This window comes from Lytechinus variegatus, chromosome 6, assembly GCF_018143015.1.
Source record: "Lytechinus variegatus isolate NC3 chromosome 6, Lvar_3.0, whole genome shotgun sequence".
Taxonomy (NCBI): Eukaryota; Metazoa; Echinodermata; class Echinoidea; order Temnopleuroida; family Toxopneustidae; genus Lytechinus; species Lytechinus variegatus.
The window spans coordinates 2,756,000-2,772,346 of record NC_054745.1 but is presented as its reverse complement, the minus strand read 5'-3'; the positions used below and the strand labels follow the sequence as shown (position 1 = coordinate 2,772,346).

The 16,347-nt window shown below is 36.3% G+C and overlaps 1 protein-coding gene across 1 annotated transcript; it reads left to right on the top strand.

The window, feature by feature from the left end:
* The first annotated feature begins 1,271 nt into the window (after positions 1–1,271).
* Positions 1,272–2,976, top strand: LOC121416733 (ankyrin repeat domain-containing protein 50-like). Its single transcript, XM_041610193.1, has one exon. The coding sequence runs from the start codon at positions 1,552–1,554 to the stop codon at positions 2,974–2,976; it is 1,425 nt and encodes a 474-aa protein (XP_041466127.1). The 5' UTR covers positions 1,272–1,551.
* Positions 2,977–16,347: the final 13,371 nt, after the last annotated feature.

Here is a 16,347-nt window from a genome sequence, read left to right as displayed (position 1 = left end):
GGGGGCTCCGAGCAAAATTTTTGACCGCGCTGCTCGCTGACTTTTTACTTTCAAGTTTTGCGCAACTTTTGAGACCAATCTTGCGTCTCCCGGGTACGCGGTTTTGAAGTTACGCAACGTTATGTAAGTGCATGTCAGACCCAAATTTGGTCAAAAACGTGATTTCGTGTACAAAGTCAATGTAAATTGTGTTTTCAATCAAAAAAATCAGAAATGTATGATTATTTTTAGTTTTGCTGGCCTAAATGCATGCATTTTATGCTGTTTATGATCGTAGAAGAGTCCCCTACAAATTTCCTTGAAAAAACACTGAAGAACAAAAAAAAAAAAAAAAAAAAAAAGTAATACATAAAAACTTTGCAAAAAACAATATAAAACATAAGAAATTTATTTGATATCACAATTTTTTTCATGTGCACTTGTTGAGAACATCACAAAGAGTTTCTATGCTAACAATTAGAACATTTGGAGCTTTATTTATGGAGTTAGATGAAAAAGTATGATTTCGCATACTAATTATGCATAAATTAACATAATTAAGTAATAATAATTTGCATGAAAAAAATTACTATGCAATTTTGTAGATTATATCCCAGAAAACTTGCATACCAAATTTCGGCGCGATCGCTCGGTCGACAGCCAATATCTCATGGGGGGGGGGGGGGCCTGGGAGGCCCCCGGCTATATGAACTCAGAAAATATCCCGGCCTAGATAGGGTTAAGAAACCTATCCTCACTCTCGTTGAGGCTGTGTTAAACCTGATTTTCTCAATCTAGCGGTTTCGTGCAATGGATTGAATACAGCCCCAATTCGAGTGAGGATAGATCGCATAATTTACTCATGTCCATGCATTATTTGTTATGAAAATATTATTTGCAATGCACGCCTACGGATTCGTTATTATTTTTCAATTTCATCTGGTATTTTATTTACCCTCTATTTTGTCAATCTTGTGATTGGTTGAAAGTCATTTTATATTTGATCAAGATTGTGCGAATGCGAATTTTAACACGGCGACCGTGCATGTTTTATTTTTCCATTGCATGACCGTGCTTGCTCGCTCCATGGATCAACAGATCAAAGTGCGCCAGGAAACATTCTTTTCCCTTCTGTTTTGTCAAATAACACAATCTAAAAGAGTCGTTGTATAAACTAACTGGTGCATGTCTTCATTTGTCCATTATGCCACCCAAACGGCCTGTTGGCTTCGTGCAATGGATTGAGAGGGAAAGGGGACGCATAATAAACACATTTGCATGCATCATTTGTATACCATGCAGGGATTTGATATTGCTATTTTACCTAGCTCTACATACCGATGTCAGTGAATACAGTCATTATATTTCACTCTCTGAAATGTGTTTCTTGTATGAAATTATAGTCGTCTGTATCAGAAGTATAGTTGTGCTGCAGTGACAATAATGGATCGGGTGATTCAAGAATTAAGTAAGCCTTATTGACAGGTTATATTGAAGCTGCTAAAAGGTGGCTAAACTTGGTTCAAATATAATCAACATTACGCAAACGGAGACTCGTCTTTGCACACGATTATGCGTAGTGGCAAGGAGGATCTCGTTAAATTTCGTATAAAGCACGGAGCTGATGCGGAGATGGAGAATGGAGATGGACATCCACGTTTACATCTTGCTGCATCGCTGGGACATCTGGAAGCAATCAGAACTATACTAAGGCATGGAGAAAATGTGAACAAAGTGGCCCGGAAAGGCTACACTGCTTTACACATTGCTGCTAACAATGGTCATGTTGACGTCATCAAATATCTGATCAGTCAAGGAGCTGAGGTTAATAAGGGAGATAATGATGGTTGGACTGCATTACACAGTGCTGCTAACAATGGTCATGTTGACGTCATCAAATATCTGATCAGTCAAGGAGCTGAGGTTAATAAGGGAGATAATGATGGTTGGACTGCATTACACAGTGCTGCTAACAATGGTCATGTTGACGTCATCAAATATCTGATCAGTCAAGGAGCTGAGGTTAATAAGGGAGATAATGATGGTTGGACTGCATTACACAGTGCTGCTAACAATGGTTATGTTGACGTCATCAAATATCTGATCAGTCAAGGAGCTGAGGTTAATAAGGGAGATAATGATGGTTGGACTGCATTACACAGTGCTGCTAACAATGGTCATGTTGACGTCATCAAATATCTGATCAGTCAAGGAGCTGAGGTTAATAAGGGAGATAATGATGGTTGGACTGCATTACACAGTGCTGCTAACAATGGTCATGGTGACGTCATCAGATATCTGATCAGCCAAGGAGCTGAGGTTAATGAGGGAGATAATGATGGTTGGACTGCATTACACAGTGCTGCTAACAATGGTCATTTTGACGTCATCAAATATCTGATCAGCCAAGGAGCTGATGTTAATAGGAGTGATAAAGGTGGACAGACTGCACTACACATCGCTGCTAAGAATCACCATCTTGACGTCGTCAAATATCTGATCTGTCAAGGAACTGAGGCTAATAAGGGAGATAATGATGGTTGGACTGCATTACACAGTGCTGCTAAGAATGACCATCTTGACGTCGTCAAATATCTGATCGCTCAAGGAACTGAGGTTAATAAGGGAGATAATGATGGTTGCACTGCATTACACAGTGCTGCTAAGAATGGTCATCTTGACTTCATCAAATATCTGATCAGCCAAGGAGCTGAGATAAATGGGGGTAATAAAGATGGTCAGAGTGCTCTACACATCGCTGCTAAGAATGACCATCTTAACGTCATCAAACTTCTGATCAGCCAAGAAGCTGTGGTCAATAGGGGTGATAACGATGGTCAGACTGCTCTACACATCGCTGCTAAGAATAGTTACATTGACATTCTGAAGGTCCTACTTGCAAACGGAGCACGATCTGACACGGAAGACAAATCAGGCAACATACCGATACACTATGCAAGGGATGAACCAGTCAGACAGATAATTTCTCCAAGGTAACAAATTCAAATTACGTTGTATGTTGTAACGCCGGACGATATACCTTATACTTCCTAAAACAAATTAATAATTTACCGAATTATCTTTGCTAATGGTATTGGAAGAAAGAGGCAGTCATTTAACTCTATGAATTGCTGTATGTTCCAAGGTCATAAATCTAACAATTTCATTATAAAGCAGGTCAATTTTAAGTGAAATATATTGGAATTAAGATTTTTATTTTAATTTATTTATATTTGCTTTCGTTTTTGAAATATTAATGAAAAATCCAAACTCGCATTTTTGGGTCACATGCTTACTAGAGTTTCAATCTAACTAATTGGGTAGTTCAGCTTAGTTTCTAAATAGGTTTGGCACAAGGGAAAAAAATGTAAAAATGTGGAAGAAGAGAAAACTTGAAAAGTTTGTACAACAATAAAATACCCCTTTTGTCTTAAAACACGTATTATAAGGAAAGCTACCATGAATATTTACATCAAAACTATAATTCTAGGAATTTCATCTCGTGAATTATGTTCGAAAATATGATCTATACAACAGGGGCGTCGATCCATTTTCAGATGGAGGGGGGGGCAAAGTCATTAACGTTCCAAAGGCGCTAGATCGTAAAAGACAACTACACACACATACACCCTCTCTCTCTCACACACACACACACACACACACACATATATATATATATATGTGTATACTTTCTCACATACGTGTACTGTATCGAAGCAATAGCTTTGATCCAGCTGAGGCATGACGGCTTGTCATTGTTCAAAACCCACCTTCACCCGACAAAGGTAATTGGTATAGTGTCGAAAATCTGTCTTTCTGACGGTCAATCGGATCTCATTCGGCCTAACCACTAGCCCGTCTCTGTGGTCTAGTGGTTAAGGCACCGGCGTTCAAAGCTGGGGGCCCGGGTTCGATTCCCGGCAGAGACATTTTTTCGGCATAACCAATTTTTCCAAAGGGTAGACAGCTCTGGGGAACCTTGATTTAAGCTACGTCTACCATTGTTCTCTTCATCCATTTCTTTACAATATTTAAATAAAAGAGTTGCCAAAGCTGTTGTACATGTATAGCTTCACACATTTGTATACTTTCTCACATACGTGTACTGTATCGAAGCAATAGCTTTGATCCAGCTGAGGCATGACGGCTTGTCATTGTTCAAAACCCACCTTCACCCGACAAAGGTAATTGGTATAGTGTCGAAAATCTGTCTTTCTGACGGTCAATCGGATCTCGTTCGGCCTAGCCACTAGCCCGTTTCTGTGGTCTAGTGGTTAAGGCACCGGCGTTCAAAGCTGGGGGCCCGGGTTCGATTCCCGGCAGAGACATTTTTTCGGCATAACCAATTTTTCCAAAGGGTAGATAGCTCTGGGGAACCTTGATTTAAGCTACGTCTACCATTGTTCTCTTCATCCATTTCTTTACAATATTTAAAATAAAAGAGTTGCCAAAGCTGTTGTACATGTATAGCTTCACACATTTATATATATATATATATATATATATATAGGCGTAGCTTCAATCAAGGTTCCCCAGAGCTATCTACCCTTTGGAAAAATTGGTGATGCCGAAAAAATGTCTCTGCCGGGAATCGAACCCGGGCCCACACCTTTGAACGCCGGTGCCTTAACCACCAGACCACAGAGACGGGTTAATGGTTAGGGCGAGTCTGATCCAATTATTGACCGTCAGATAGACAGATTTTCGACACCATACCAATAATAATTTCCTTTGTCGGGTGAAGTTGGGTTTTGAACAATGACAAGCCGCCATGCCTCAGCTGGATCAATGCTATTGCTTTGATACAAAGCTAGTGCTTTGATACAGTACACGTATGGGAGAAAGTATAAAATGTGTGTGGGGCTATACATGTACAACAGCTTTGGCAACTCTTTTATTTTAAATATTGATCCAGCTGAGGCATGGCGGCTTGTCATTGTTTAAAACCCAACTTCACCCGACAAAGGAAATTATAATTGGTATGGTGTCGAAAATTTGTCTATCTGACGGTCAATTGGATCAGGCTCGCCCTAACCACTAACCCGTCTCTGTGGTCTAGTGGTTAAGGCACCGGCGTTCAAAGCTGGGGGCCCGGGTTCGATTCCCGGCAGAGACATTTTTTGGCATCACCAATTTTTCCAAAGTGTAGAAAGCTCTGGGGAAACTTGATTGAAGCTACGCCTACTGTTGTTCTCTTCATCCATTTCTTTACACAATATTTAAAATAAAAGAGTTGCCAAAGCTGTTGTACATGTATAGCCTCACACACATTTGTATACTTTCTCACATAAGTGTACTGTATCAAAGCAATAGCTTTGATCCAGCTGAGGCATGGCGGCTTGTCATTGTTCAAAACCCAACTTCACCCGACAAAGGAAATTATAATTGGTATGGTGTCGAAAATCTGTCTATCTGACGGTCAATTGGATCAGGCTCGCCCTAACCATTAACCCGTCTATGTGGTCTAGTGGTTAAGGCACCGGCGTTTAAAGCTGGGGGCCCGGGATCGATTCCCGACAGAGACATTTTTTCGGCATCATCACCAATTTTTCCAAAGGGTAGAAAGCTCTGGGGAACCTTGATTGAAGCTACGCCTACCATTGTTCTCTTCATCCATTTCTTTACACAATATTTAAAATAAAAGAGTTGCCAAAGCTGTTGTACATGTATAGCCTCACACACATTTGTATACTTTCTCCCATAAGTGTACTGTATCAAAGCACTAGCTTTGTATCCAAGCAATAGCATTGATCCAGCTAAGGCATGGCGTTCATTGTTCAAAACCCAACTTCACCCGACAATACTTTCTCACATAAGTGTACTGTATCAAAGCACTAGCATTGATCCAGCTAAGGCATGGCGGCTTGTCATTGTTCAAAACCCAACTTCACCCGACAAAGGAAATTATAATTGGTATGGTGTCGAAAATCTGTCTATCTGACGGTCAATTGGATCAGGCTCGCCCTAACCACTAACCCGTCTCTGTGGTCTAGTGGTTAAGGCACCGGCGTTCAAAGCTGGGGGCCCGGGTTCGATTCCCGGCAGAGACATTTTTTCGGCATCACCAATTTTTCCAAAGGGTAGAAAGCTCTGGGGAATCTTGATTGAAGCTACGCCTACCATTGTTCTCTTCATCCATTTCTTTACACAATATTTAAAATAAAAGAGTTGCCAAAGCTGTTGTACATGTATAGCCTCACACACATTTGTATACTTTCTCCCATACGTGTACTGTATCAAAGCACTAGCTTTGTATCAAAGCAATAGCATTGATCCAGCTGAGGCATGGCGGCTTGTCATTGTTCAAAACCCAGCTTCACCCGACAAAGGAAATTATAATTGGTATGGTGTCGAAAATCTGTCTATCTGACGGTCAATTGGATCAGGCTCGCCCTAACCATTAACCCGTCTCTGTGGTCTAGTGGTTAAGGCACCGGCGTTCAAAGCTGGGGGCACGGGTTCGATTCCCGGCAGAGACATTTTTTCGGCATCACCAATTTTTTCCAAAGGGTAGATAGCTCTGGGGAACCTTGAGTGAAGCTACGCCTACTATTGTTCTCTTCATCCATTTCTTTACACAATATTTAAAATAAAAGAGTTGCCAAAGCTGTTGTACATGTATAGCCTCACACACATTTATATATATATATATATATATATATATATATATATATATATATATTTATATATATATATATATGACTCATGAGACACAGACAAGTATCTCACAAACAAATTAATGCGAGCGCGAAGGGCGAGCTGATTTTTTTTCAGTATACTGAAAGGAAAAGCGTGCCTGTTAAGAACTGTTTGTAGTAACTCATGAGGAGGGTACATATCTCACTAAACAGTGCCATGAGTGAGCTAGAATTTCTTTATATTCTGACCTGAAAGATTGATATTCTAAGCAATTTTGGTACCACTGATTAAGATCAGTATCTAAAAAAAAAAGAATAGATGCGAGCACGAAGCGCGAGCTGAAAATTTATAATTTTTCGATCAGAAAAAAATGACAGTTTAATGGACGTTTTTGATAAACAAAAACATATATATCCAAGAAAAGATGACTGCAAATCGAAGCAGGAGTGCTTTTGAGGCTTTAAAGTGAAAACAGGACATTTGCATTCATCAATTTAATCATGAAAAGTATGGGGTTTTTCTACAGAAATGATTTAAGCGCGAAGCAATACCTTAATTTTTTATATTCCAATCAGAAAAGCGGGTATTTTGAGCACGATTTTAAATAAAGAACGAGTTTTATATCTCATTCTCGCTTGCTGAACATTACAATCTTGATTTCTTTTTGCCATAGCCGGAATTATTGGGCGTGGGGGAAAAATGATATGTTTGCTCCCCCCCTAATATTTTCTTTGAAGGGGCGATCGCCCCCAACCCCCCTCCCCCAGGATCGACGCCTCTGCTATACAAAAGTTAGAATTATTTCAAAAATCTAATTATTTCGGGGAAACACAGCCAAATGGAATTATTGAATAAAAAACACACTACATTTTTGCCGATTTCTCTGTGCTCCCGCTAGTCCCTACGACAACTCATCAAGAAGAACATCCCCACCCCTCAAAGATCGACCTTGTTATTTAATTCGTTTAAACGTAACCCTAACTCTTCCCTGGAACAAGATAATAGTCCATTAATTGTTGTGATGTGCCGTTACCATTTCAATACAATTTCAAAATAGTGTTTATAGAAAAGTTAATGTTGCAAAAGCTATAGCGACGCTTAACCATCAAATATTATGGTTTATTATGGATGTTATTTTGATCATGTGTGCCGAGTTTCATGCTTTTAGCACAATAAGGGCATGTTCTACACCCCTCGATTAGACTAGACGCATTTTGACGTATATACAGTGTATATCAATAAAAGTTTACACTTAGAAAAATCCTGTAAAAATTATACATTTGTAATATCCTAAAGATTTTTCCACATTTTAACATTGGTACAGATCCATTTAAGCAAATTACGTTATAACTGTCGAGAAATATTTCCGCTTGAGTGAGCACCACTTACTTTTGAAAAGTTAGTGAAAAATGATTTGCGCAGAACTTGGAAATAGTTATGCGAATGAAAGTAGCCCTTAATCATGAAGAACACGTTGAATTTAGCTAGTAAAATTGATTTGATGATATCTTTTACCTTTTCTAACTTGTTTCCTTGCCCAAAACACTTCGAAGAGTGCATTGCGCCCCACCCGACTCCCCCACACACCGATGCCATCTTGACGATATTTGCTTTACACCGAGCTGTGATTTACATGAAATGGCTTAGGCCTCATTTTCATTTTATTAATCATTGTCAAGCTTGGGAAAAGTGTGGAGGAAACAAGTATCAAAATAAAAATGAAATGTAAACCCACTTTAATGACACAAACTTAGTGAAAAATGCTGAAGATGTCTGATATAACCTTTTGTTCAGATTCAGTTATGTCCTCAGATCCAGCTGGCACACAAAAGAGTAAAGGTTGTGCTTCCTAAGTGTTGAAATTTCAATTTGGGTGGCAAAATTGTTTCAAAATGCTGGAATGGTTCCGTTTTATTTCAATCGACTGAAAGTGCAAGGGAAATGTATGAGAAATGTCTCGCAGGGTAAGTTTGATTTCGCCCTTTCCACTTGGCACACCGTGAAAATGAGCATTTCTGCGCAAACAGATTTCTGCGATCTTTACAAAAATGGACAGTGCTCACTCAAGTGTAACATTCTGTCAAAACTTTTACTTTCATTAGATAGATGAGACCCAAACCCAAGATTATATGTGAAAAAATTACCCACATGTTGTATATTTTTTAATTCCCAGGGCTTTTTCAAAGTGTAAACGTTTTTGATACGTACTGTATATATATATATATATACAACAACAAAAGTAATTCCCCCCTTAAACAAACATCAATAATTTCCGAACCAATGCGAATTTCTAATAAATTTTTACATGAGCGTGTAGGTAATTTTATAAGCCATCCTCTGAGTAATTGTTGTGGACGTATCTTACGTCATGCTTCAGTGAGCACCGTCAGAAGGCAAACATTTCACTTTTCAAAAGTCACAAGCAAAATATCATGACTTTGATTCCATTTTATTGGAGCTCATTCCACATTCTCATCATGAAAAATAATCAGAAGGCTTGCAAAAGGTACTTTTTTAAAGATGATACAACTTTCTTGGCTAAATTTCACGGTTGAATAAACACAAGTCCAAATTTGCTATAATTGAATTTTTACACATTTCTATCAATAAAAATGATGGAATATGATGACAGTTATTTTGGGGAAGAGCATCTTCAACAATATTCATCGTTTCACGGTTCCATGAACATTCATTGAAAACAGAAAATACGATTTTCAAATATCATAGGCATGTATTGTTTCATTTTGGTAACTGAAATGATATTTTCTCAACTTTTTCGTTATGTTCATGACCAATTAATATGCTTCAATGATTCAAAGGCGTTAATCAAACATTCACGCTTGAATGAACATATAGAATGTCATAAGCTCTTCTTAACGTTATTGAAAAAAGCGATTTGTAACTATGGATATCTGTCACAAAACTCCTTGCATAGTTCATTTGATTTGATTTTTATGAAAATCCCGATGTTTAATGCATCAGTGAGCACACAATATTCGAAAATTATGCAAATGAGAAGAAAGTTCAAGGCCTTGGCCCCACTCTGTGCCGTATCGAATTGTTATTTTGGTGTGCGCGCCTTTTGGATAGTGTTACTCTGAGGTCATGTGCGAAGTTTCATGAAATAACTGTTGGCAGAAGTAACAAAAACCGTCCATGAAACAAACCCTTATTTCATATTTGTTAAAATTTTGACTTCCTCTCTCATAGACTTGTGTACATTATGGGTGCATATGTTTAAGAATAAGTAACCCCTTATTAAATATGGTGGAACTTTTTTTCAAGGCTGTCTTTAGCAATGTCATTTGGCAGTAATGTTTATCAACCTATGGGCAGAATTCTGTGCAAAAATGAAATCGATTTGTTTATTCATGGATGAGTGAGCACGCATCAAAGTGGGAAAATGGGTATTTTCAATGTCACAGACTCATTTTAAAGGGTAATAAGTTGAATATTGGGGGCAAATTCAGTTTCAAATGTGACTTTAATTGCTGTTGTTTTTATCATCCATCATTTCTATCACCACACACTTTCCGAACTTTTAACATTTTCATGGTTGAGCGAGCACATTCGAAAGCTTTAATAGAATGACTACTCTTTATACAGCATAAATGGATTCTTTTCCTAACAAAATCTTATGATTAGTTTAATTTATGGACAAATCAGGGGTGGATCCAGAATTTAAAATGGGGGAGGGGCCTATAATCGGGGTAGCCACCAACATTTTCACATTTTAATAAGACCTAAAAAGTTGTTGAGGATACTACCAAAACCCCCTATGAAGATATGTCGCAATACAGGGGCTGCGAAACGGTTTTCAAAGTGTGGGGGAGGGGCTGAGCCAAAAGTGTGGGGGGGGGGGGAGGCTGACCATGCAAGAAATCACAATCGTATGGTCAATTTTACATTTTTGTACATGCTTTTGGAAAAAAAGTGGGGGCCCAGCCCCCCCCCCCCCCCTACACCCTGCTTCTGCGGCCCCTGCAGTATTGTGATCAGTCAACCATGAACATACGATATCAAAATTGTGTGTGGAGTGGCTAAATGATGGATAGTAAAACAGCATTTACACCACAAAAGGTCACCTAAAAATAACTTTTGCCCAACTTTGTATTTGCACAATCTGAAAAATGACTCTTGTTACTTTCAAAAATTGTCATTTTTAATTCAATCTTTAATTATTCATGCATGACTCAACCGATCAATCTCTTTTTTTTTCCAGGAGTTGCTTAATGAGAGTAGAAAACTACCTACGAAATATGTCTCGAAATAATTCCGTTCAAAAGTTACAGCAATTTGATTTAGGGGGGACTTACTTTTTTTGTTGTGTATATATATATATATGTATATATATATAAAAATATATATATATATATATATATAGCCATTAGCCACTAACCCGTCTCTGTGGTCTAGTGGTTAAGGCACCGGCGTTCAAAGCTTGGTGCCCGGGTTCGTTTCCCGGCAGAGACATTTTTTCGGCATCACCAATTTTTCCAAAGGGTAGATAGCTCTGGGGAACCTTGATTTAAGCTACGCCTACCATTGTTCTCTTCATCCATTTCTGTACAATATTTAAATAAAAAAGAGTTGCCAAAAGCTGTTGTACATGTAAAGCTTTACATATATATATATATAGAGAGAGAGAGAGAGAGAGAGGAAAAATGACTACGAAGTGGTCGTTGCTCCTTGCTTCTCCATTTAATCAAGCTTTCGATCATTGCATGATCTTCCTCAGGACTATAAATATATAAACAAAGTACAAATACAATACAATAATATAATAATACAATATGATGGCCTCTAAAATAATCTAAACATGCTTCACGGTTACTTATAATTATTAATTATTTTACACTATATAAACAAGAGAACATATTATATGATATAAAAAGACTTATTGCCGGATAAAGATATATATTTATAGAAACAGATATTAATTTTATGTAATTATATTACTAAAATTGTCATATATATATACACATACATACATACATATATATATATATATATATACAGAGATTTATTATAAATGTATACATGTGCAGGAGTCAACATATCTGAGGAATTATAAACAAGAGAACATATTATTTGATATAAAAGGACTTATTTTGACAAATGCCAGATAAAGATATAGTCCTGAGGAAGATCATGCATTGATCGAAAGCTTGATTAAATGGAGAAGCAAGGAGCAACGACCACTTCGTAGTCATTTTTCCTCTATATTGACCCTCACCACTATGAATGACCGCCAGTGTTACGAGGCTTTTGGAAAATTTCTTCCGCTATATATATATATATATATATATATATCTATATATATATATATATATATATATATATATATACATATATATATATATATATATATATATATATATATATATATATATATATATATATATATATATATATATATATATATTTATATATATTGTGAAAGAAATTCATGAAGAGAACAGTGGTAGGCGTAGCTGAAATCAATGATTTCACACATTTGTATACTTTCTCCCATACGTGTACTGCATCAAAGCAACAGCTTTGATTCAGCTGAGGCATGGCTGCTTGTCATTTTTCAAACCCCACCCACATCCGACAAAGGAAATTATTTATTGATTGATAATTAATTTATTTCATTCCAAAATTTCAACAAGGTTACAAAGTAAAGCCGAATATAATATAACCTTATGAAATGAAATATAAACCTTCTAAAACGAAATTGTTTTTGAAGGGTTCCTTCAAAAGTAAGACATATCAATGCAAAACACAAAGCTATAATTTTCCATGTAATTTTAATATCGTTTCTATAGAGGTCGAATTTAAAATGAAAATATTTCTTTTTACATCTTCTTAGTATACCTGTCAGTAGTCAGTGTATTTTTTTTCTAATTCTGTCGTAAGGTTTAGAAATAGTCTTTAAGTAAAGGTTGTTTATTGAGCGCAAAATGCTAGGTGTGATCCATTGGGACCTTGGAACTTTTTTGTAATTAGAGTTTGAATCGCACTACAGGAAAACAATTATTCATTAATTGATTCATTATATTCATAAAAATGTCAAATGCATCGTCGGCATTTTGAATACTGTAAATTCCTGACCAGTCAACATTTCCTTACTCTTCATTGAACAAATTCATTTTATATTCAGAAAAATCATATCAAGTATAATGATCAACTTTGTGTTCAATGGCGTTGGTATCTAGTTCGATATGTGAAAATATGGGAAAATGCAGGTGCGGATCCAGGATTTCGTAGGTAGGGGGGGGGGGGGGCAAATCCGACCTGATTTTGGCGCCCCTCCCTCCCCCAGGCAGTCATAGGTGCCTTAAATGTATGTTAAATTATCTTATTTCATAGAAACATGAAGAAGAGCCAATTGAATACTGGTTTTATAATGATGTGTTCATGAATAAAAGTAATATCACTTTAAAAAAAAAGAGTCAATGCGAGCGCGAAGCGCTAGCAATTTCTATTTTACCAATTGATGCTTCAATCTCGTTTAACTTTTCATCAGAGGCCCTGCTAGAATTATGTGGGGGGGGAGCCAGCCGAGGATCCAGGATTTCTTAGGGGGTTCTAATTTGAAGTCAAGTAATACTCGTACCGAAATATTGACTCCCATTGCCGAATGGGTAATGTCTAGTTACTTCAGACAGAAACATCTCTTGCATTGTATAGGCATACTTCGTTCTTCTGGGTACTCACATTTTTTTTCTACTTTTTGTTTAAGGGCTTGAAACACCTTACGGGAATGACGCCCTTGTATCGCCGCGTATGAACACTGGTTGTGCAATAACTAAATTGCATATTCTGCATTAATAAAAAAATAATGTTTTAATTTGGGTAATATATTCTTGAAAGGATGTACGTGCTTTTTATTACAGAGTTGAGGTAGACTAATTAGTCAGCACTCAGCATTTACTAATTGGGAGTGCACTGCCAACTTATATCTGTAAGTGTTTGGGTATATTATATAATCTTTTGTTATTCGCTTGAAATCCATTCAAAACAGTTTTTCTTGTCAATCCTATTCAACAAACATAGTCTCTTCCGCTCTTGCAGCAATCGTATCAAGTATCAAAAGGTTATGTATCTTATAATGTTGCTCAAATTGTATAAACTCCAAATAGACTTTCATAAGAAACAGAATATGTTTAAAAGGTGTAAAAAAACGAATATAAGATACTAAAGATAAATATGCTGAAAAATATACCGTATTGGTAATGTCTATATAAATATGAAAACAGTGCTCTTAAGTTCGCATCATTTTGGATGATAAGTTCCTATCTCTCTCTTTAATATAATACAAGTGAAACATGAATTCCAAGGTCCCATTTATCTTGTATACATGAACTATTTCAAAGTGTAACAATACATATAAATGATAGTAATGAAGTTTAGGCCAGAGTAAACCCACGTAATAGTTTCAGTGGAATGCGTTTAAAAAGTTACAACGTGATTTCCCACTATAGGTTGGAAACGAAAAGGTGTCTTATCGTCAACTGTATCTAGCTGTCTTTTACGCATTACTACATGAAACAAAATATAGGAACGATATAAACCATAGTTATTTCAGTTATTTGAGTATTTGACGATTCGTAAAAATATATAAAAAAACGCATCCGAAGCTTTCACCATTACAACAACAATTTCATTTATTCCTTTACATATTGCAAGTAAACTTCAGCATTTCTGTAAATAATACATATTAATATATCCATACAAAATTAAGTTCACATGGTGGTATACTGCACATCCTATTTCAGAATATGATATGCGTTGTGTTATGAATGTCTACCTACCTAGAACATGCAAAACGTTTACTAGTATTAGTGACTATACTACTAGACCGATTTTTGCTCAAACAGCTTTCCAATAGAGAAATAACAAGAGAACATACACCTAAGAATATAATTCCTCATTTGTTCTGATAAATATCAAGAGTATTAGTATGAAATTTAAACAGTGTCAGTATAAAATGTAATTTGAAATTACAGAAATGTCAAAGAAAATCGGTTATTCAATCTGCTCAGATTAAAGAACAATACTCTCACTACTTCTAAAGTTATATAATTGTTGGCCGTGAACTCCATCACCGTCTGATTTGGCCAAGGTCCAAGATGTGATTATTTGGATGTCCCTTTGTTTGTTTGTTTTATTTCCGTAATCAGATACATACAATAATGGAGGATCACCCAATTCAGCTCTATTGCAAAATAATGATGTTCTTCCTTTGGGTCCTACATTTACCATACAAAGTACGATACAACACTAAAAATACTAAAAGAGAAACATTTCCAAGTACAATACATTGACAGAAAAAAAAAATACTAAAACTATTAAAACAGAAAGAAAGAAAGAAAAAAATCAGTCTAAATAATCATATAATAGAGTATGAAAGGAATTAAAGTTGGTGCATTACGAATTTCATTGGGCAATTGATTATAAATTGATATCCTCCTGAACAAAAATGTCCTTTTTCAATTGTTAGAATTTGGCTTGGGTAAATTAAGAATTTGGTTCGAACGAAGTGAATAATTTAAAGTTATTCTAGAAATGTTATCAGACATTTAGTTTGGGAAATGATTGTGCAATATTTTATAAATCATTCTACATATGGAAAGTCTCATGAATATGTTGATTGAAAACAAAAGAGTAGGGATTTATTCAGTCACAGTAGAGTGTTTTGCCCTGAATCCCGATTGAACTGACACTAATACATTGTTGACGTTAAGATGATGTGATAACTGTAACAAAACTATACATTCAAGTACTTTCGAAATACAAGGCAGCAAAGATATAGGCCTATAATTATCGGGATTTAATTTATCACCCTTTTTATGTAGCGGTATTATTTTGGCAATTTTCCACTGCTCTGGAACATAGCCCTCTGTAATAGATTTATTAATCAAGTGAGTTATAAACTTAATCAATACATTAGCATATGCTTTCGGAACCTGAACCGATATTCCATCGATCCCGACTGATTTTTTATTTGTTAGTTATTGATTACATCCATTACCTGGGCCTCAGAGACAACTGTAAATGAGGACATAATGTTATGACATGGTACTGACTCTGAACTAGTAATATTTACTTCATTCTCCCTAGGCTTATGTTTATTTCACAATTTTGTGGTGACATTAGCAAAGTGTTCATGAAATTCAGAATCTTTACTAAAGGAATCATCGCACGATGGATTGGATAATGCACTCTTACTTGGCAAAAAAGATTTAAGAACATACCATGTTTGGTTTCTACCAGAGCACTCAGATAGTTTATCAATTTAATATTTTTTCTTAGTTTTCCTGATAACATAAGTGACTTTATTTCTCAGCCGCCTATACTCCTTCCACAACTGTTCATCATTTTGAGAAACCACTTTCTTTTTGCTTTATCTCTTTTTCTCATTAATCTGAAGATTGACTCATTCAGCCGGGGGGGGGGGGGTATGTTACACCCACAAATGTAATAATCGCCCTCAAATGTAATAACGCCCACAAATGTAATAACACTTCACCCACAAATGTAACAACGCCCACAAATGTAATAACACTTTACCCACAAATGTAATAATTTCACCCACAAATGTAATAATGCGCTTTACCCACAAATGTAAAAAATGTTGATCGCCCACAAATGTAATAATGACTTTACCCACAAATGTTATAAATTTGAAGGGTTTTTTGGCAAATCTGTTCTAAACTAAAATCCTATAGTAATGCGTTCATA